This window comes from Coccinella septempunctata, chromosome 2, assembly GCF_907165205.1.
Source record: "Coccinella septempunctata chromosome 2, icCocSept1.1, whole genome shotgun sequence".
Taxonomy (NCBI): domain Eukaryota; kingdom Metazoa; phylum Arthropoda; class Insecta; order Coleoptera; family Coccinellidae; genus Coccinella; species Coccinella septempunctata.
This window is the reverse complement of record NC_058190.1, coordinates 33,170,723-33,194,973: the sequence shown is the minus strand read 5'-3', so window position 1 is coordinate 33,194,973 and position 24,251 is coordinate 33,170,723. Positions and strand designations below refer to the sequence as shown.

Genomic DNA, 24,251 nt, shown 5'->3' with positions numbered 1-24,251 from the left:
CTTGCGTACTGTATGAATGAATCATAACCTGGACATGGGTATCACCAGAGGGGCCCTCGAACCCCTCTTTTTTATTTATACTATACTTTCCTATCTTTTCCCATAGAGAATTTGTGTGACAACATCAATGTCTGAGTCTACTTTCTCTATTGTGATTTGCAGCACTAAGCAACCCTCTCACTCTAGTCTTTGGACAACAATAAATGTTTTTTTTTTCATTCCATGTATTTATGTTCCAAGAATCAGATTAATTCTTTTGTTCAATTATGAGCGGCCTAAAGGATAGGTGCATGGATCGAACTATACATATTGGCGTTTTAGTATTTCCACTATTACAGTGGCGTAACAATGGGGAGGCAGAGTGGGCAACTCGACAGACATAAGTCTTCTTCTTCTTCCTCTTTCAATAGGACCAAGTCCTGTTCAATCCTGTACATTTTTCCCTCTTCTGGGATCTTCCTGCGATACTGAACTCCAGCTCTGGTATCACCTTTTTGGTGGTCTGCCTACAGATCTGCGTTTGTTCGGTTTCTGATTTTTAGCCCACTTTGCCCATCTGTCTTCTGGCATTGTTTCTACGCAAAGATATTACACATGTGTAATATCTTTGTTTCTACGTGATTCCTCCAGAATCGTTTTCGTGTCCAGACCCATCTCACCACATCATGTACGCCCAATTCTGCTCTTATGTCAGACATAAGTATTGAGCACATAACTCAGAAGAGCTTTTATATTGAGGGGGGGCTTCATCAGATTTATTTGCTCAGGTGGTATAGTTAAGCTACTGCTCTACTATCTTTTTATTCTGTTCTATACTCTTATGATATATGTAGTTCTTACATTGACCTTAAAACAAAAGTGCTTCACTCCAAAAATTTACTTAATTATTCCTTCAAAATTTAAAATAAATAAATAGTTTAATTATTTTTGATTTTTACTTTTAGCTTTGAGTATTAAACTCAACATATACTAAATGCTTCTAGTCGCTAGCGTCTTGTGGCAGTATGCACCGTGTCATTGTATAAAGACCAAAAGTGGTCTACCCAAAACATATTATGCTTTTTTGGAAATTTGGCGAAATAAACAACAAACTCACTCTTCTGTATTTTTATTACAAAAGTAAAAATATGCATAGACCTAATTATATTACACTGTACAATAATAAAGCATCAATAAAATATCATGAAAAACCCATGAAATCCTTGGATTCATAAAATAGAATACTCAATTTCAAATTCAAAATTGAATTAACAACGTCAACCACAATATTTACATAGGAGTAGGTAGTCGGGTATTAAAAATATAAATAATGACAAAATTAAAATAGTCGAGATTGAAATAAATTATATCCGGGGAAGAAAATTAATACTTCAGAAAAAATTTCTCAATTACTCAGAGTAAAATTTTTATTTAGGTTGACTAGCCCCCTTGTCTTGCTCTTTCTTGATCGCAGAATTTTCAGCTTGGGAGACTTCTTCAGTTGGATCTTGAGGACCTGTATCGTTTTCTTCTGCAGCTTTCACAAATGCTGCTGAAAGACTACCATCTAATTTGCTGACAGTCTTGTTGCCTACGTCATACATGAAGATTTCCCGATTAACTTCTTCGGATCTGCAGATGAAAAGAATCAAAGATAGGTATAATAAAACTAGAGTTATGCATTTAATGTTGCCTTTTTTTTCATCCGAAGTGATTACCTCTGATTAAACTTTATGTCATAGTTCAGAAGCCACTTACCCAGTAACCAGAAGAATCACAGCTTGTTGATCGCTCTTCCTTTTCGCCTCATTTTCCAGAAATTTTTTATAATTTTCGACTGTGGGATTTCTCAGAAGTTCTCTCAAATCCTCATCCTTCACGAAATCGTAGTCTTTTTTCTTAGCATCTCTCGTGGATCTGCTCGGTTTATAGTCGAAGTGGATCGGAGCCAGGACAACCACACTATTGATCTTCTTCCCCTTCAATTCCGGCACGTCTGGTATGGGAAATTGTGCCCCACTCACTTTGAGCGGCAAATAACGATTATATTTATCATCATTCAGAGCCACCGGCTTGACTTGTTTAGCGTCTTGATTAACGTAAGAATTTTGGACCTGCTGGCCTTGCTCCGTAAGGGGGTCATAATGGACCACTTTCATTTGAACTTCTGGTTTCTCTCTCACTTCGTGACTCTCAGACGCGGCAATTTCCTGATCATCATCACTTTCTTCGTTGAATGACTTATCTAAAATATCGCCCTCTTTTGTAGCGTATTGAGGAATCTGTTCACTTCCAGCTATTTGTTGGGCCCCACCCGCATTGAAGAAGTTTGCCAGTTGATCTGGCGGTAGAGCACTCAGGGGGATATCACCAACTTTGTCATAATCTAATACTGATATGTCGGCGTTATTTAAAATTCCCGATGACAACAACTGCTGCCTCAAATCGTCCGGAACTTCATCGGGCAACTGAGCGTTGAGAATTTTCGGATCCTTGGTCGTTGTGGAAGGTTTCTCAGGTTCGGGAGTGGTAGTAGTAGATTTAGCCGTTACACTGACGGTTCTTTGTGTGGTTTGGTAGGTTGATGAAGGTTTCTGGGTAGAATAATTGTCAATGTGCGAATGGAAATTCACTCCGTTTCTTATACTTTCCTGCAGCTGATTTGCTTGTCGATATTGTTCTTCCAAATTATTGAAGTTGCTATTGTATGGTGTTCCAATTACACTTTGTTGAGGTCTTGCTGTTTGTTTGTGAATATTAGACTGTGCGACTTGTTGTTGTTGATAGAAGTTTTGCTGAGGTCCTTGCGATTTACTAGGGGCATTTTGGTTCTGTTGTGGGGATGGTTCAACTGAGGAAATATGTTGTTCGAATCTTGGAATAGCAGCTATCAATTGACTACCTCCCGGTGCTAGGCTTTGCACCTGTTGGAAGGTATTCAGATGGAAGTCTTGTTGTATGGAGTTTCCATTCGAGTTCGTTTGGGGTTGGATTTGATTGAAATATTGTTGTGAAAACTGGTTAGGGGTAGGTGAGTTCTGCGGGATTTGCTGGAATGTGTTCTGCTGCTGGAACTGTCCGAAGTTACTGGGCAGTTGTATAGAAGGGAAATTCAAAACTTGATTAGAACTGAACTTTGGAGGCTGCTTCGGCTGTTGTTGATTTTGGGCCTGGTTTTGCTGTTGGAAACTTGGAAACTGTTGCTTAACACTTTGTGGTTGTTGACTCTGGAAGGTCTGTTTCTGAGGAGTTTGGAAGTTTGCATGGGAGGCAGTTGGTTGCGGAGGCTTCTGATTGAACTTTGATTGATCGTTGAATTGTTGCTGAGGTTGATGCTGAATGTGAGGTCCATCCCTGAAGTTTGTGAATTGAGGTTTCAGCGGAGGAATGTCAGGAATGGTCTTGTAATTCGGAATAGGATTGGGTTGAATATTGGACTGTTGGTTCAATTTAGGCTGTTCAGGGATTTGTGGAGGAGAAGAGAAGGAATGTTGGGGTCGGAATTGAATTTGCTCTCTCGGTTTCTGAGAGTTAGAGTTTTTAAAGTTTTCGAAAGGTGTGTATGGTACGGGCTTCCTCGGTTGATCGAATTGAGGAAGAGTACTATACTGTGAATTGAACTGAGGGAATGGTAACTGTGAAGGGAACGATGCAGGAGGTTTATTCTGAATCGGTTGTGACTGATAAGCTGATTTAGGTATTGTTGAATATTCTGAAGGCCCACTCTGAGGTCTTGAGAATTGGGTAGCTGGAGGTGTCTTATAGGTATTCGAGAAAGGTCTGTATGCTTGAGGTTGTCTTGGAAATGACACAGGTCTGATATTAGGAACTGGAGAGAATGGAGGTCTTCGATTATCGAATGGATTTTGTCTTTCGAAACTGTTTTGTTGTCTGTCGAATGCGTTGGTAGGGAAAGATAGCTGCCTTCCTTGAGGTTGCGCTGGGAATGCAGGAAAACTACTCTCTGGTTGAGCGGAGGGGAATTTAACGTCTTCAATTGGTCTATTATAATCTTCTGGTTTACTTTGCCGTTTATGGTAATCGAAGCTTTCCTTTCCGAAAGTAACTTTAATGCCACTTGGTCCATGATAAACTTCCGAGTCTGGTTTTATAATTGTCCTCAGAGTCGTCGAAGGTGGTGGAGGTTGAGTGACAACTGGTTCAGGATAGTAAGCGGGTTGAGGTTCCTCTTCCTCTTCTTCTGTTGCTGAAGTCGGTGATATAGCCGGAATCGGCTTATCGTAAATGATGCTATCTTTTCCATATCCATTAGGGTTTTTCTTGTATTTCACATAAAAAACGTGCACTTGTTCCTTCTTCTTTTTTGGAGGTGGAGTTGGTGGTGGCGTAGGAGGTGGTGGAAGCGTTACATTGGATTCCTTTATGATGATTTCGATAATAGGCTCTGGTTCTTTGATATAAACAGGTTTCTCAATGATTTTAGCTCGTGGTGGATAATAGGAATGTTCAGATAAGTGGTTGTGTTCCGTTTGTAGATCATCGAGCGGTTTCGATAGGTCATATCGGCCATCTGTGTGTAGGGATAAAGTGTTAGTATCGTATAAAGGATCTCTTTGAGAGTAATGGACTAGCGGTTCCATTTGGACCGCGTAAGGAGGCACAGGAAGTGAGCGTGATCTACCTTTGTAGTAATAAGACGAATAGGACCTGGGACCAGAATGGAATTGCGGTTGGTAAAAGTGAGGACCATTGGATATCCTACGTTCAGAGCGATAATTGTATGGCCCAGAATAATGGTGAGCTATTTGATATTGCAGGGTTCTCTTCCCTCTTGAATCTTCTTTGGGTTTATTTTTGTGATCTTCTGCGCTTTGTGTCAAAGCTGCTAGACAACACAGCACCTGAAAATATGTATCAATCAGCTTCATATTCGACAAAATAGGTACATAGAATCTTCTCTTAGGGTGTGTCACAAGGTTCTCTTCAAAAAGAGATTATAATAGACAAATCAAAACGAAACAATAATTTATGTAATTGATTGTACGTAAGTACATTATCAATCGGATTCCCAGTATTGTAATAAGCATCTTCCATTTTACGTTCTCTTATTCAACGAAGAACAAAAAATTTTCTTTCCTGATTCAAATTGTTCGAAAAAAAACAGAACAAAAACCTTATATTAATAAGCTGAAACAATAATCACAAGCAATTATTCGTGAGAGTACATATCTTATTTCTCCAGAGAATCATCTATTTGGTTTTACTTTCATTAAGTCTACTGAACTTTTCTCATTGAAAAATTTCTCCACTCATCTTTGTTGCGTGAGAATAAGAACTTGACCTTTCTTAGCCATCGTTCTTCCGCAGTATTCGGATTGAATTAACAATTTCCCTCTCGTATTTTGCCAGATTGTGTTTCTGAACTATGATATACGATATGCTCTATCGATAGACCAGGTAAATTTTATTCCAGATTTTCACACGGATAAAATATAGAGATTTTGAATGAAATTTTGTGAGTACATATTATGTACAGGGTGACTGATGAAAAATGGCCCCCTTTACTTTTTTGTCACCGTGTAGAAAAAAAAATTATACAAAATTTCTATGATTTGGAAGTAATGTAAAAAAATTATGTTGTTATTCAATCTCTTATTTCTCCTGAAATTCTGAAGATATTTAATCTGACATCATATCCTATAACTAGGTTTGGGGGTATAAAAATATATTGATATAAGAGAAAGCCAACTTTCATGGAGAAATAAATTTTATAATAAACAAATCAGATAAGAACAAAATAATAAGGATAAAATAAAAATAAAATATTATAATAAAAAAATCAAGGGTTAACAACAGGAGCTCTTAAATTTTAACTTCTGCAACTGGGTGAATATCTTTTTATACACCAAACCCAGATAAGGATATGTCAGGTTAAAATGATTTAGAATATTTAGAGTAATGAAAAGATTTAAAAAAAAATAGGGTACCCATTTGAACTCAGGAGGTGGAGTCACGCCCAACCTTCTGAAACACAAAGTTTTTAAAAATTCATTTTGCATCAGATATCTTTTGTACCTACGAATAATTTTGTTGTACACATTGGCAAGAAAAAGTTAAAAGGTATCAGTCATCCTATACATTCAAATAATGTGTTTTAAAGTACTGGCTTGCTAGTAGATACAGTCTTGGGTTCAGGAGGGTTTGCAACCTTGTGAATAATAGAAAACAAACTCTTTCAATGGAAACATATTTTTTTTAAATTATTATATTTGTGACTTTCGGTTGCTTTCATCATTTTACAATCCTTGGAATGTCCCCGGTTCTCAAATCCAATTTTCCACATTTTTTCACTGAAATATCACATGCATACATAGGGCGAGTCTTTGACTCGTATAAATATATTCTTGGGGTCACAAAAACCCTTTATTTCTTGACCATTTCTTTCGATTCGGCCACAGCTTTAACTGGTCACAAAAAATCTCCAATAGGGCATTTCTAATCATCTGACTATGACAGGACCGTAGGGCACAAGTGTTGGTTAGTTTAATGCTGGGTTTGATAAATAAATTTCTAAGCAAATCTCCTCCAGTGACTATTATTTATTCTTCAGAGGTTATACTGGGTGGGCTTTTTAAAACGAAACAGACGAGATAACGGGCGGAATAAATTCATTTCGAAAAAATGCTCGGACACGTCGATTTTTGTTTCGAGGGGGACAACTATTAAGATCAAATTCACAACTATATCGCTTCAACCCTTAGTGTTAGAACACCAACAAAATTTTGAATAGGAAAGATAGAGTGAGTGATACCTCATTTGAAAGGTCTTTTTATCCTGAATTCAGCGTATTAATTTTTTTCTCATTTAATGCATTTGTTTTCGAGATTTTCAATTTTGAATTTCGTACAGTACCTACCAGTCATTCCGCTATGTGAAATCATCAATTATTTGACTAGTTCATTCTGTAGTTACGATGGTAACCATTGATTGTCAACATTAGACAACGAAATAATTATAATTGGTAATTACTTTCTTCAACAATTGAGGTGGTTGTCTCGTCTGTTTCGTTTTAAAAAGCCCACTCTGTATATAAGTCTGGTAAGATAGAATTGATTTTGTGATCATAAATGTCCCTTGTTGTTTGCCCCTCAAGTGACGTCAATTAGATATGCCTAATAATGTCTGTAGTTCATAGTTTAACGAGTAATATTAAGTCGCATCCACACTATGCCGAACGACATCATTCGACCTGAGTCGAGCGGAAAAGTCGAAAGAGTCTGGACGTGTGTCGAATCGAATCGAATCATCCAAAAGTCGAATCGAATCATGTCGCTTCCAACCCGAATCAGCGCGGTCCCGCTCAAAGAAAGTCGAATCGATTGAAGTCAAAATTCATAGTGTGGACGTGTCGGATGGGATTCAGATCAGTCGACACCTTGATGAAGAAGATCTTTGAAGAATTAGTGGTCTAAATCCCAATGAATTAAACTACCAAGTACAACATCGCCCTGAAATAATTTTTCATAGTCAAAATCGTTCGATAACTCTCATCAGTGGATATTTGAGAGTGATCTGCAATGTCCAGAACACCTATTTGAAAAAAAAACCTTAATTTGGAGGGTTTCCTAACACCATTGTGAGCCGTTCCTATACTCTAAGTTGAGCTCGTTGACTTCATCAAGGAGAAGATCCTCCATGTTCCTTCATAATCCCCATATTCACCATTAACTGTGGTTTTTATCCAGATAGAAACCACAGTTATGAATCCCTTTTGAATGAGTTTGAGTTCGCTTCGCTTAGAAAGGTCCGTGAAATGATTATAAAATCGTACACGATTCAGGTATAATCAATGGCTCTGCTCTCGTCACTGCAATTCAGTGTTCCTCGTTTAGCTTCTAGATCACACACAACATTTCATATTGAGGTACCTAATTCCTAAAATCACTTTTTCTGTCCGCTAACAACAATGTTATAACAATCTAAGGACGATGGCGAATTGGCTAGTTCAATTCAGATCGTAACACTTGTCGATATTCATATCGTCGGGTGGTATGCATCTGAATTTATCCTTATTATTATTCATTGCCTCCCTGTTGAGGCGTGATCATTCTTCATTAATCTGAGGAATGTTGACATTTTTTCTTTCATTATCTCCATTTCAGGAAATCCTGGAACCACGCGTTGGTAATTTTTGTTTTGTTTTGTTTCTAAGACCTTATTTTTTGTCTGCTTCATCATCGTCGATGTATTATTTGTAATTTTTTTGTATTATTGTATACACCTGTAATTGGGTCTCGGTCTGTTCGATGTATTTCTGTATAAATAAATAAATAAAACGAAGAAAAACTATCTCTCTCGACATTTCCTGATACTACATGGGTCTCGCCCAAAATCTACGAGGACATGGGCGTCGCTGACAACCTGCAACTTCGATTATTACTGCAATAGCTGCTGCCAAAAAAGGATAATCATTCATTTTGTTTTCCAAAATCCAACTCCTACCATTCAGTGCTCGAAAACACCTGAGTCGAACCGTTCTTCATCATTCGAGACGTCTACACTGCAAAACCAGTCTGGACGCCGTGTCGAATCGAACGTAGCGAACCGAATGTGTCGCCCCGTATATGTCGAATGATGTCGTTCGGCATAGTGTGGACGCGACTTTAGAAAACGGGTTATTTCGATGAGAAAGGATCTGGTTTGCTCATGAGAGGCGAGTACACATAAGTAATGAATCAACGTTTATGGTCATATAGCCTTTAGTCAAAGATCGCAACTTTCCTTCATTCGAGACTTGTTACGTCCTACAAAATCTCTTCACTTCCTTTATCAATATGACCGTCTACACGTGCTTTTTCAGAAAGAAGAAGAACGGCGGCTTATTTCTTGTAGAACTATGGATTTTAGTCCTGCGGCCAACCCATTCGTCGAGTTCAAATCCCATCGCTTGTGCTGGATTTTATGAACAGCATCAGAATTGCAGAATATAGAATATATGTATAGGTAACCAATTTGAACAGACTCGGGCAAATAAGTTGATCCACAAAGTTCTAGTTGCTTGGAACCACGTGCATAAAAAGACCTTTCTTTGTCATTGCCTAGACATTTACAAGTGAGATTATAACTACTGATAGATATTAATTTGATAATATGAGAACTCTTCGGGGGTTCTATAAAAAATCATGTCGAACGGTTGTCAAAATATGATCTCATAACCATCATAACCATGAAATTTGTGCGAAAAAGTGGCCTAAGTCAAAAAGACAAACAGATAAGTTATGGGGTATTTCGAAATCAGATTTCCATGTTAATTCAGAATGTGAAAAAGCAGGGTGGTATCGTGTTTAATCACTTTCGGACCGGCCTATATAAAAACAAAAATAATTTTAACTATGCGCTTAGTAGGTTTGATTTCGCCAAAGTTTGAATGAATCATTCTCCTAGTCCAAAATTTTCAAGAGTTATCGACCGATCGAGAACTGTTGAATCATCCTGTATCAGGAAAAATTCATTATTGAATTATTAAAGTACTGAATTTGATGATTTTCACTGACAAGGCTGTTATAAATTGCAAAACACGTGAAGTGATGAAAACTCATCGTTAGTAAAAATCATGCACTTAATTTAGTTTATCAGTTTGATGGATATACTTTGTTTCATATCTATTCAATATTTTAAATCGAAGTGCTGGCGTAATCTGTCGATTCGAACTGGATTGGCAACAAAATTCTGCATCCTTATACCTATTAATAAGGATTTCACTCCATTAAAAGGCTTTTAGCGATATATGAAAAATGTATCACAAATAAACATAACCTGTTTGCATCTCGAACGGGTTTATTTCTGCAATGAACGCAATAATTAGTTTTAATTTAGTAGGTAGGCAAGTTCACAATACATTTGTATTAAAAAATCGATACTAGGCTCGTAATAGTGCCTCTCGTCAACATCCAACTATGTAGATACTACTACTGCTGACTTGTGAAATGCGATTCGACAACTGTCTTGTCTAATAAATAATTATTGTTCGAATGAAGATTTTATGTACCGCTAAATATGCACTTTCGCTAGATTGCCTCAGTTTATCTGGAATAATGATAATATAATGATTTCAAATTATCGTTATAAGTATTATAAATTTATGAATTATTAAAAAGTTTTCTATATCAAAATTAATAATTCAGATACATAATGGCCAGTTATATGAACATTAAAAATGTCAATGGGTGTTACGCATCTCAATTAATTTCGATGATTCCACTATTATATTTGGACATTACCTATATATATCATTAGTTATGTATAAGTACTTTTATGAAATTACTGCAGATCTACCGTTTTTTCTTGTAGGTATAAACTCTCCAGTACCTAGTTTATTACACGGGGATGAATTATTAAGTACATGCTAACTAATATTTAAATAGCATAGAGTACCTGCATGGATCAATATTACAATCATGTCAATGCACAATATTCATTTTGTATGGAACGGTTTATTTATCCCAGAATTGTCTCTGATTTATCCTCTCATGAACGTTTGTTTTTAATGATCAACTATAACTATTGGGAGTATATGTAGGTATTCGTTACTATTCAACGTTCTGCTAGTTACTGAAGTGATACCTATAGGAGGAGTTTATGCTTCTGAACTATCAGGTCGGTTTATAGAATATAGATACTAGTTTTACTCCTACTTCAAAACACCCATAATTGGCCATAATAAAAAAGACTTATGGAATTTCGCCGAAATCTTCAACCAAAAAAAGTTTCTGACGATTAAGTGCTCGGGTCAGTTCGTTCCATTTGTAAACAATTCATTACTAATATTTGTATTGACTTAAATTCAGAAATTAACAAAATTTTAGGAAGCAGATACTAATTTTCGGTAAAAGGCACATATATGCGCATGGGGGCGTCATATTAAAAAAAAATCAAAGCGTTCCTGATTCGTCTGATTGTACTTACACACCTGAGAAAGAGTCACGAAGTTTCCAAGTCACCCTGTATAAAAATACAGACTTTTCAAAAACATTCAGTTATGTTCAGTAACGACATTTCCTGAAACTTTTTAGGGTTTTCACTCCCAATCTCTGGAACAAAATCAATTGAAAAATTTAAATAAACGATTTGCTCCTGCGTAAATTCTTGCACTAATTTGTCAGGAGCAAATCAAGTAGAAAAAATTGTTGACAATGACATTGAACTGATAAAAAGGAATTCTGAAATTATAATTATATATAGTAAAGTTTCGGAGCCTTTATCAGACTCCTCTTCATCAGACGATAATCAATTTTCGAAAATCTTCTGAATTGTAGCAACAATTTTTTGTACTTGATTTTCTCCTGACAAATTAGTGCAAGAATTTACGCAGGAGCAAATCGTTTATTTCAATTTTTTAATTAATTTTGTTCCAGAGGTTGGGAGTGAAAACCCTAAATAGTTTCAGGAGATGCAGAATCCAGAATCCTTTCAGAATGAATTTCAATCGATATCAGTAACGACATACCTATTTCAGTTTCTAAGGTGAATGGACCTTCATTTTGTCGTAGTTCGATAGTTTTTGACATTACATCTTACATCTGAAGTAGCAATTATAGAATCTACTGTTAAAATGTTTGAACTAGTCAAAGACTCATCCTGTATACTTCTCATGTTTTATCTATTTGTCTATACAACCCATTATCATTCATCATCCAATGAACTACAGGGTGAGCAAAATTCGATGGAACAGATTGGCAACTTTGTCACCATAGGACCTTGGCAAAATGGATGGTACATCGATTCTCAACAGATGGATAATGACCAAAAACGTAACCTTTTATCTACTTTTTTTCCCAGTAATAAGTGAAACCTCATTTTTGGCTCTTCAAATTGGTGCCTCTATCTTCTTGAGTTTTAGTTACTATATTTCGAATAGCAAATGTAATAATTCAGAATTACTAGTTAACGTAGAATTCACTGGCGTAATCAAAGATTTTTGCCAGTCATCATTATGAAAAAAGTTTCCACTGAAGTGGTAGACTGAAAGAAACTATCCATTTCACATTTGTTTTTCAATATTACCTACTCAAGCTTTACGCGATAGGAGCACTTATTTGAAGAGCCGAAAAATAAGTTTTTACTTATAACTTGAAAACAAAAGATATAGAGGAATGTGGTTTTGCCATTATTCATCTTTGGATAATCGGGGTAGAAAATGTGCCAACAGCTCTTTTATTTACAGAGCTGCCATTCAATGCCATCAAATTCTGCACAAAGATTGAAACAATGAGACACTTTGCAGCTACTGAACTCTTCCGAAGCTATCCAGAAGGCATAATTTACACGTTACCTCTAAACAAACAGATCGAATAACGTTAAAAACAAGTAGGTACCTATATGTACGAGGATGTATTGATATCTAGTTACCCTAGACCAGTTCCATACATAAAAAAAAATTTTTGCGTTACCATAGCAACGAACAATAACTCATAAGAAGTGTCAGTGTGAAGTTTGAGGTTAAAAAAGTAAACCAGAGTTACGCAATAAATTAAAAGAAAGAAGATGTCCACCGAAATTGTGAAAATCGAAAAATTTGAGTATCGAGCCATCATCAAATACCTGTATTTAAAAGGGTTAAGAGGTAAGCACATTTACGAAGATATGCTTAATACCCTTGGTGATCAATGTCCATCGTATGCGACCGTGAAAAATTGGACTGCAAGCTCCAAAAGAGGGAAATTTTCCATTGAAGATGATGACACATCGGAAAGGCCAGTTTCTGTGTCAGTCCTCTAAAATATCGATGCAGCTCATGACATGATTTTATCAGACCGTCGAATTGGGATAAAACGTATACCTGAAGCACTAAATATTTCATACGAACGCGTTCATCATATAGTTCACGTCAATTTGGACATGAGAAAAATTGCTGCAAAATGGATCCCCAAATGTTTGAATGTTGACCAAAAGCATGCAAGGGTAGAAAGAAGCGTTCGATATGTGCTCGATTTGAAAACGATGTAGACCGAATTGTTACCATGGATGAGACTTGGGCACATTTCTACGATTCAGAAACAAAGCAACAATCGATGGAATGGCGACACTGTGGTTCTCCAAGACCCAAGAAGTTTCGCGTACAAAAATCTGCTGGAAATGTTCTTGCTTCAGTTTTTTTTTATTGTCATGTAGTAATCATGATCGATTTTTTAGATAAGGATAGAACAATAACCGGAGATTAATATTAATGAAGCACTAAGTAAATGTTACTCACACAATTTTTTTAGATCTCATAACTTTATTATTAGGGGTTGAAAATAACAACATGTATTTTAGCGGGAGGTAGTCATTCTATGGATAAAATATACGATAAAATGGAATGCCCTTGATCAGAACTGCTTGTAAGTTTTTATTTATTCCGAGAAATTTTACTACGACTATAGTCTCATGTAAATAAAAACTTACAAGCAGTTCTGATCACTGTTCATTCCATTGTTATTTTCATATTTTCAGCCCCTAATAATAAAGTTATGAGATCTAAAAAAATTCTGTGAGTAACATTTACTCAGAGTTCATATTATGTATAGTCTTGTGACTCAGTGTTTTTCAGAACCGTAAAAAAAATTAAAAACTGTGAACTCGTCATCGCCTTCCAAAGGCTGTATCTTGGAGGGGAGGTCGATTACGAAAAAATTTATAGGAACTACCCCTGCTTATTTTCATCGAGGAATCTATACCTTCGCATTTGTTTACTGTAGTAATTCTAGCAAACAAATCGTCCAAACCACAAACGATTCAAACAAATCAAGGTGAATACACTCGCTCAATGTCATTCAAAAGAAGAAACTGAAAATATCGTTCCACTTTACGATTTTCTCCACTGACATTATTATGGTTTCCGATGGAATGTAAGGCGGTATTCAATCTCCACAATCGTCACTCTGAATAAGGCAATGTGAAACCGTATTTCAAATGAGAGAAGAACGTACGTAATTTCTTTCTACTCGACGGTGTAGTCGATCAAATTGTTGCCGGTTCTCTTTAATGCGAATCGTTCCATTTGTTGGGCGGAACTGATGTTTAATTCAATGGGCAAAGTGAATATCGTTTGATCGGATCTCGCCGGGAATCGGAATACGTGAGAAATGACGGGCCTTTAGAATGGGCGGGCCTTTCTCCGAAACTTTTTGTTAGTAGTTGAACTATACAGGGTGCCCAGGGAACTTGAAACACTTCATAGTGTCACTTTACCTTACTTACAATTGGGGAAAATGAAAAATAAAAAAAAAGCTCAATTTCTATAATTTTAGGGTAAACAATAAAATACTAATAGCAGAATTTTGTACTTTGTACGAGTGAGGCAGTAGATCTACTTTGTCTGTAAATTCGGAAAATTGAAAATTATAAAAAATATTTCGATGCAGGATACAAAAAAATCTTGTTGTGCCATTATCTTAGAACTGAGAATGAATGAAATTCTCGTATATTAATCTGATGTATTTTCTGTATTTAAATATTTCAGTCGAATGGTATTCTGTTCTCGATGAGATATATTCGTTTCGATGGACATCGAAAGGAATAGTTGGGGAGCCGACGATGCTAAATCCGGATGTACTCGAGCGTCGTGGAGACCTAGTGGATTTTGAAGATTAGATGGTTAGAAAGAAAAAAAGTTCTATGATCTATGCACTTTCAGCGGTAGGGAAAGCGTCTGCAGGTTTTCAAAGATTTGAAAAGAATATCGTCAGGTGTATATACTCAAGCGTGTCAGATTAAGATACTGTAGATGCCCTACGTGTCTCTGATAATAAATTCATGTTAATCTGACAGTTTGCGTGGTGGGGCTGGTAGTATGGAAAAGTTGAAAATTTTCGAGCGTTTTAGATTTTTTGAGGATGTTACTTGGACCCAAAGTAAGCTACTTTTCAAGAGACTGACAATTCGGACAAGGCGAAAGGTCACACTAGTCCTTTGAAAATGCAAAAAAAACTCGTTACTTGTACATACTCCGTTTCAATAGTTAATCTCGGTGTTGCAGATGTGTTGACCCATTAATCTGACACTAATCAGGAGGGGGTTTTCTTAATCTGACAGATTGGAGATGATAACAAGGCATTTTTCAAAAATATCACCCATCTTGTACCTCTAATCGTTTCTGTATTCATTAGGAAAGTTGTAGATAATAAAATTCTATACAACTTTTGTCGGAAGCAATTTTACATACTTTTTTCGAATTAGAGGGCGATAAGGGCGAGGAGCTTAGAGCTTAGCCACACATGCGAAAGGCCAAGGTCAATGAAAAAACCCAGTCTAATGTACATTCATCGCCATATCTCAAAAACTTTTAAACGTAGAAAAAATTGCTTCGGACAAAATTTATAGAAAATGTTATGCTCTACAACTTCTATAATGAATGCGAAAACAATTTGAAGCTCAGGAGAGGATATAATTCAAAAAAAATTATTTTTGTGACCTTTATGGCCAATTTTTATTGTTGGCTTCCTGAAACTGTCAGATTATATTTTTTTTGTTGTTCCTGAATTATAAGCTTCCAAATGTGGAAAAAAACCACTGCGCTCTAAAATATACACGTGACGTTTTTTTTGCAAGTTTGGGGGCCTCCCACACATTTTGGTCACTCTTAAATTGTCATATCATGAGAATGTATACTTTTCAACATGTAATTTACCAGATATATTTTAATCTGACAGGCTCGAGTATGTACAATTAACTTTTTTTTTACTTTATACAGGTCTAATTTTCAATAGGGATAAGGATCCAAGGTATCTTCCACCGTCACATTAATCTGAAAAGCTCGAGAAAATCCCGAATTTCCCTCTTGGGCTCCACAACTAGAACGAAATATATTGAATTATCCTAGGAAACGTACCCTTAGAATCGCTTATAATTCGCAATTGCATCGAATCTCTTGATTCAATTCAAAAGCTCATATGGATGTGAATGTCTTCGAAAGATAAGTCTAGTGACCTTTTGAAATAAGTCGCTTAATTTTTATCAATTGCTATTCCTGGTCTTCAAAATTTTTGTGAGAGAGGACGTATTTTGATGTAAAGACCACGAATAGCAATTAAAACAACTGCCCCTTTATATAAGTAAAAAGTTATGTAAATACGAATGAAAACGCGAATCACAATTATTAAAAATTATTCCTGGCTGGAGGACCTCGGTCGATGGCCTTTTTGTATCATGTTCCAATACTTAAATAACTTTTGTTGCTTTAAAAAAATTATTCACTGGCTTCCCAGTATTATTATTCATTCAAATCATATATGGTATTAGTTTATAAAGCCTTTTGATCAAAATGATGATCCATTATGTGCGTGATAATCTGAAATTCAAAACTTGAGAAAAAATGGAAAAACCGTTCATATCATAAACCGAAAACTGTCGCCGGATTAAAAAGGGTTGCAAATTCAATTCATATCCAGGAAAAAAGCAAAAGACAAATCGACTATTCGCGTCAGAAGATCAGAGCGTTTCAAACGTGAAAAACCATATCGGGCATAAGACCTCCCCTGGCTAGAAGTACACGCAATTACTCTGTTCATGAAATTCACCATCACCCAATCACACACATATCATATAGGAAAGGAAATCATTGAGCAATTTATCTTCTTCGATTATGTGACTTGCTTCCATCACAAAGCTTGATTGATGGATTTGGTTTATTAAAGGCATTAGATCATCCACATGGTTTACTGATGGATCAAAATCAGAGAGAGGCACCGGCATTGGCGTATATGGGCCAATGGGACTGGGTGTCTCTAAAGCCCTGGGAAATGAACCCTCTATTTTACATACCTAGACATTGGCTGTTTACGTATGTGCTCAGGAGTGTCTCAAAATGAACCTCAAAGGAGCACATATCTATATACACGGACAGCCAGGCCACGCTGAAGTCCCTGAAATCACACTGTCAGGGATCTCTGCTGACATGGGAGTGCCTTAATACCACAAAGCAACTGGCCAGAGGTGACTCTACTATGGGTACCAGGGCATTGTGGTGTTGAAGGAAATGAAAAAGCCGATGAACTTGCAAAAATAGCATCAAGGTTAACACCTGCTAGACCTGAGCATTTCTGTGGGCCTGGAAAAGACCAATATGAGGAATATGAGGCAGCGGTCCAACAATGGGAGTTGAACAACAAAATAACCCTCTGGAGAAACACTCCTGGACTTATTCAGTCAAAGAAATTCGTGATGATTTCACCGACATATACCAGAAAGCTGTTGAAGCTGTCACGAGCTGAGCTTCGGGTGATGGTGGGACTGCTGTCGGTACAAATATCATTTGCACAGTATGGGTAAGTTAGCAGATGAGATTTGTAGGCTCTGTGTATCAGAAGCAGAAATGGCTGAACACATGTTATTCAAGTGTCCAGAGCTGGCTGGCCTAAAAGAAGCATTCATATGGGGAAACCAGTCCTGGATACTCATGAGGTAACGGCCAAGGGCCCAACAACAAGGATGTTGTCGGTTTTATCTACACCATTGATGACCTCCTTGGGTTTCTATGAATGAATAGGGTAGAGAACAAAAGATCTACATGGTCGCAGTTCCTGGAAGACCAACCGAGCCACAACGACCTCGGTTCAACAAATAATAATAATTATAAGCCATTAGATTTCCACCAAAGGGTTTTATTTTCATTACATCCGAAATTGGGGGTTAATGATGAAATTTCGAAGATTTAATCAATTTCTTTTACAATAATGATGCCTTCATTTCATTTATTCTACACTTCAAAGTTAATTCATTTCGAATTGATGATAAGTTTGATATGATATTATCGATACAGCTCGAAAGTTTGTGAGGGTTGACGGATTTTTACAGTAACGTGGAACTGAAATAAAGGTTTAACGAAATGTGGAGATTAAGCAATAGAAAGTGTTTAAAGTTTCATTTAGTGATATGTAGAGTATTTCTCATAGCCCCATATGATGTTCCCAAAAGCTCACTCATATTTCATGCCATCATTCTGGTGTTACTGTTCAATTTATTTTTTTTATATTCATGGATTCAGAGAGATAACGATGGGTCACTCAGTGCCAGAAAACCAGTTATAATCATAGTTGATGATATTGCTCAATTGTCCTTTCATTTGACAAATCAGATTATTTTGGTACGAATGATTTTCTACAAGAAATGCTTTCAGAATTTTCAAAAGAAAATACGAAAATTAGATATGGCATTAGGAGTGTTCTGGGAGGAAAAAGGAAATTTATTCCTCCTCTATACTGCTAATATTCTTCCAGCAATATTTGTTATACTCCACAAGGTCTATCTCTTAACTGTAAGAGAACAGGCGAGATATTATTTCTTAGAATTAATACATATCAATCAGTATATTCTGGATGTATTCATGATATTCTTCTTCGCACATTGGCTTGCTTTTCTGTGTGCCTCTATCAATACACATTTAAAAAAGTCGTCCCATTTCCCATTCGAATATTCACGTGACATGAAACCAATGTCTCTTGAAGCGATAACCATTTACCATAAGGGATTGAGTAATTTGATTAATGATTTCAATGGAATTTTTGGTTTTAACATCCTACTCATTGTGATCGGAATTTTTTTTTACGTTTTGACTGTCTCAGCTGGCTGCATATTGGCGTTTTTTGATTCCAATAATTCATTGAAGCTAGCAACTGATTCAGCAATAATGTACACAGTTTCTGTGGCAACTAATATTGTAAGTATAAATTTTCGGAGTTTTCAGAATTATTGTACAGGTTTTCTGTGCAAATGGCGGACATTTTGGGGAGTCTGAATCAGTGGTTGATATATGTATCACATATATCACTTTATTCCGTTTAAGAGATTCAGCATCTTATGCTTATGTTTTTCATCAAAAACCTTTTCCTCAAAATTTATACTAAATACTCTTTCGGAAAAACTTATTGGCAATACTAAAATGTGCTAGAACTTTTATTATTAATAATATCTTTTCAAACTATATCCATCAAGACTCTGCATATAGGAGATAATCTGAGCATGTAAGATCATGCATATATGCATGCGCGCCAAGAATCAAGAATTATATTTGATAGCGCATCTATCCAGGAATACTATACAAAAAACAGATTGAAATTTTTTTTTAAATCTCGAATATCTCGAAAACCGATGGACTTTTACTAAACATAAAACATCACAACAGCAGTTACCATATAATCCATTCATTACGCCACATCCTGTATATACAGGGTGAGTCTTTGACTCGTACAAATATAGTAGATTCTTGAGGTAAAAAAAACTACTTTTTTCCTTACCATTTTTTCCTAATCGGCTCGGTTTGAAAGATGCAGGCTGTTGAAAAACCATAAAAAATGTGTTTTAGTTCTATATCACAAACGGTTTTATCGCATGAAGTGAATTCCGAAAGATATAGTTTTTCATTTATGTGATGAATCTTTTTCGAACACAAGATATCACCCACGTCTTCCAGTTTTCTTATTATGACCATTACAACATTACATACCAAATATATCAAAAATTCGAAGAACCCAACTCTTGACACTGAGTTGGACGCTATCTGTAGAATATTTGGACGTTTTGTAAAATGAAAGTATTCTACATATTTTCTAGTATAATGCGCCGTTTTTGAGTAATTTGATGTTCAAAAATTAAAACGTATTTGTGAAATTTGAAAAATTGGATACTTTGGCTGAGAAGATGCACAGATAGTAGTGTCACAGATTTAGCTAGTTATTCTGAAGGTTATTTTATTTTCCCAGGGGTGGCACAGCTCATTATGAAAATTTAAAATGGCTAGATATTTTTATTAGGGCCGAATCGGAATAAAAGTATAGGAAAAAAGTGTTTTTTTACCTCAAGAAATTTCTGTTAAAATATTTGTAGTCAAAGAGACAAAGAGATTATGGAATACTATTTCTTTCCTACTTTTTTCATTATTTTTCAGATTCAACCTATTCTTTTGGCTGTAGGAGGAACGATGGTTCAGGAGGAAGTGAAGAAAATAATACAGACAAGTTTTTATTCTCTGAATGATTTACCAATATTACCCAAGAGTCCGAGAGAGATGTTTATGAAAAAGGGTCTTATGAGGCTTGCTCGACAATCCCAAGTGATGCCTAGGCAAATAACAGCTGCTGGATTTTTTACTGTTGATCTTTCAATGCTAGGTTTATTTGTAGGATGCTTGACTTCTTACTTCGTAGTCATATTGCAATTCATTCAGGCTACCAAGTCTGATTGTGAAGAAAAGTAATTGATTTAAGTACTATATAAGCGGAGACTACTTAAATTAATTGAAATGAATCACATTAGTTATCACCTAATGATTTCTGCAATTTTCAGTAGGATTCACAATCAGCTTTATGGTTCTGGTTTTATTGAATCATAGAGAATTTTAGTATGAACTTTTAAAAACTTTTAAAAAACACATCAATTCAAGATTAGCCTGCATATCTTCTTAGCATTTATGGTTTTATTGTATCTCTTGACTGTGTCATTTTCTTTTCTTTTTGTATGGGATTTATAGGGCGATTGGCCTCTTCAATATCTGTTGCAAGAATAAAAATAATAATATATGAACATATAAGACATTTTTTGATGTATATTTTGAAATAATCGACCGTTCTGGTAATTTTTCCTATCCCTGTATGAATCATTGGAAAAATCTTTCTAATAATGAGTTAACGATCTGAATTGTCGCATCAATGATTTTTATTACTCATATGGAATTTCATATATAAGTATTTTATACCGAATTAACATTCGCCGGAGAGTCATTAGGAGAAGAAGTAAACAGCAAATCATTCGACAGAAAGTCTCTTGCAATTTTATAGACATAGACCATACAGGATGTCGTACGTAAACTTGCAGCAATCATTTATGGAAGGAGTTGATCCTGAGTACGACAGAACAGATCAATCTTTATGGAGACAACTTTACATCATACATTCATGGAAATGTAGGTAGATCATGGCATTTCGGCATTGTGATGGTCTTTCATTTTAGGATTCATGAAAATGTTCCCATTGTTATGAATTTATAAGCAGTTATAGACGGAATAACCAAACAAATGAGTAATATTGATTAATAATTCTTCACCTCATTCACTTCTTAATAGTGATACAACAATTATCCGGAACATTTTCTAATGTGAGTTATTTTACCACGTGATACCGCAATACGTCTATGAGAGAGATCTTGTAAAGATTTATTTGCTTTATTTGTCAGCAATACTTCACAAAAAAGTCCAATGAATTCAAATCTGGAGATCTTTGGGGCCTTTTGAAACATCCTCTCGTTCCAATCGAATATTCGGAAAAATGCCCATAGATTGGAATGGATCCTATAGGTTCTCAAGATTGGATGTCATTGAAGTTCTAATTGAAGCGTTTGTCTTGTTTCTGAAGATCTTTGCCAACGAATAATGTAAGCATGTACTGAAATATCAAATGAAGTGCTAATGGTAAAGCTTGATACTGGTAGAGTCAAAAACATAACTTTTTGTATCGTTCAGTTGATATTTTTTCCATTTTTTCCGTTTTTCTAATAAAATCATGATGGACAGATAGAAACACCCAAATAAGTATGAATTGGATAATGAACATGAACTCTACTTTCAAATAGGTAAATGCCACAAAGCTGAATACGTTCGGAAGAAACTACTTTTACTTTCTTTCAATCTTCAGTTGATCACATAAATCATGTTTCGATTTTACGGCAGTCCTGTCTAATATAGTAGATTGAACTTTGGATAACCTGTTCCATTGGCGAATAAATATTTATTACTTTAATACGGAAATGTGCGGTATGTTGAATTTCAAAACAATTCCACTAAGACTGAATGTTTTTCTCCTCGGTCCATTGGAGGAGGTACCTGGGATAGGTGAGAAGGAAAGTTATATCATGTATGAATTCAAAAGTCACGCAGACATTATTACCTTTACAATATGCAATTCGTCACAATGATATATGTATATAGAATATAAAGGAACGTAATAAGATTGCATAAACATAGGGGGAAATTTCATTTTCATGTCTATTCTTGAGATATTTTGATATACAGGGGTCGGCATAAGTCAGGCAACGCTCTCGAAATTTCGACATCCGCCATTTCATGCAGGATGGAGCTCCGCCGCACTACGCGTTATGTGTGCGGGAGTACACTTACAGTAACCCTTTTTCGAATACCTTTTGTATTATTTTTTAATAAATATATTTTGACGCTGCATTTATTTATCTTAATGCAAATTTGCCTGATGCAAATTGGTTGCCTGACTTATGCTGACCCCTGTATGTTAGGTACTATTCGGCGAGGATTATGATGATAATTGGTACTGGCAATTAGTGCATAGTGTATAAGATTTTGAACCTCACACAAATAAAGTTGAATAGCCACTATGCTATACCCCTTCAAAACAATTAACAGATCAATGTATTGGTACTACATCACAATTTATTAGGAAGAGAGGAAACCACATCAAACCAAAATTCACATAACTTTATCACACGAGAGTTAAATCAATCAAATCAATGTACCATTTCCCTCAGATAGACCTTAATAGACCCTACTTCTTTTATGTTCTTATTTCTGAACACCACTGAGCATTTTCACTCATATAAAAATATATCTACATATAAAAAAATACAGAATGGAATTTCGCTGAACAAAAGTTCTCAAAGTTCATTATAAGTATCTATCTATTATGATGAGCAGAGCAATTCCATTCCAAAACAAACAACAACTACATTGCTATGTCATTGATATCTCAAATTCTTGCAAACACCACCAAGATAATTCATTGAATTTGAACCTCAATGATGAAAATGTAAGGATACAATTTACAATTGTGTAGAAAATGTTGGTGAGAATAATTATTCCGATTGATTACAGCATGTTATCTATCTGAATTATGCATGCTAATTTGAGTTTGATTCGTTGAATTGACCAAGGGTAGCTTTCAAATTGTGAGATACATTTATTGAAAGAATTTTTGTTTATTTTCTTCAGAAAATGAGTTCCTTTTCAAGGTATACTCTATAAAGCCTTTTTTCGACGAAATATACTCTTGATGTATCCTCCAAAAATGAATCTCTTTCTAAATTCAGGAAAAACCGATAATCAAGAGACCCTTTATGAGCATTCACAGTAAGTGATTTCGAGCGAAGCTTATTTGACAGACGATACATTGAACCCTTTGAAACAGCTTTTTTGAGCCTGCTTAAGGGCATTGGCGTTGTTATGAATCTACGATTTATAAAAGACTATGAAACATAAAACTGATGCCATAACTACACAGCTGAGATTTTTTTGCAAAACTTGTTTATATTGAAGAAATAATCGACCTAATTCTTGATGCACCCTGTTCACACAGACAAATCAGCATTTTACTCCTTCTAAAAAATGAATTCATCGTATATTAAGAACAAAAGAAGAATTTTTGGATACATTCAAACTAAAATTAGTATCTGAAAAAATTCTAGAAAATGATATTATTTTTCGGTATAATTTCACCTGTATTTTGGAAAACCAACCAACTGAAATTTATTTTACCGAGAGCAATCGGGAAATGTTGACAGCAATATTCAAGCTGCCTCAAGAGTAGGGACTAAGAAGAAATCAGGAAAGGAATATTTTTGTTTGAATATTTTTGAATGTTTTTTTCAATGATTCAGTAGCGAAGCTTGAAATTTATCGAATGAACAATTCTTATTTTGCCTTCATGGCATTCTAAAACCAGGCTTGCACGATTTTCCTTATTTTTCCACGAGGAAAACCTTGAACACCCACAAGAAATATTACACGAATCAGATATCGCCCACGAAACCCTTCAACTTACACCAAAAGTAATCCACATTTTGACCATAGTTGAAAAATCACCAAGTTCCACTTATATCACATTCACTAGCAATCTCACAACTACGAGTAACTAGGAGTGCAGGTGCATCGCGATATAAGAAAGTACGAAGCACATGTATCAGTAATCAACTGAGAGACTAACGAAGTAACGAAGACCAAGAAGAAGCTGTGATCTTCATTGTGGAGAAAGAGAAGGGAGGTCCCATACCATTCAAGAAAGGGGCATAATATAGAAAGTTGAACTGCCGGCAGCAGCTCACCACTGGTCGTCTACGAAATAAGGAGCGACCTTCACTTGAATCATTATCTGTATGTATACTGCTCAACCATTTGAGACATGTTAAATGTTCTTCGAGAATTCTTTCGGTGGACAGACCTACTAAATAAGCTCGATGTAATACAAGCTGTCCGATAACGTGATACTATGTTGTTCCGATAAGGAGGTAGGATTAGGTATCGAGAACCTATTAACGACTTT

The 24,251-nt window shown here is 35.7% G+C and overlaps 1 protein-coding gene across 2 annotated transcripts; it reads right to left on the bottom strand.

The window, feature by feature from the left end:
- Positions 1 to 1,092: 1,092 nt before the first annotated feature.
- LOC123308376 lies at positions 1,093 to 24,018 on the bottom strand. Of its 2 annotated transcripts, XM_044890998.1 has the most exons (4): positions 23,754 to 24,017; positions 4,622 to 4,841; positions 1,738 to 4,510; positions 1,093 to 1,611 (listed from the first exon to the last, which is right to left on the bottom strand). In XM_044890998.1, the coding sequence occupies exons 1-4, from the start codon at positions 23,778 to 23,780 to the stop codon at positions 1,407 to 1,409; spliced, it is 3,225 nt and encodes a 1,074-aa protein (XP_044746933.1). In that variant the 5' UTR covers positions 23,781 to 24,017; the 3' UTR covers positions 1,093 to 1,406. The 2 variants fall into 2 exon arrangements, with proteins under 2 accessions (XP_044746933.1, XP_044746931.1); XM_044890996.1 differs by having other exon boundaries at positions 1,738 to 4,841; positions 23,754 to 24,018.
- Between the last annotated feature and the right edge of the window lie 233 nt (positions 24,019 to 24,251).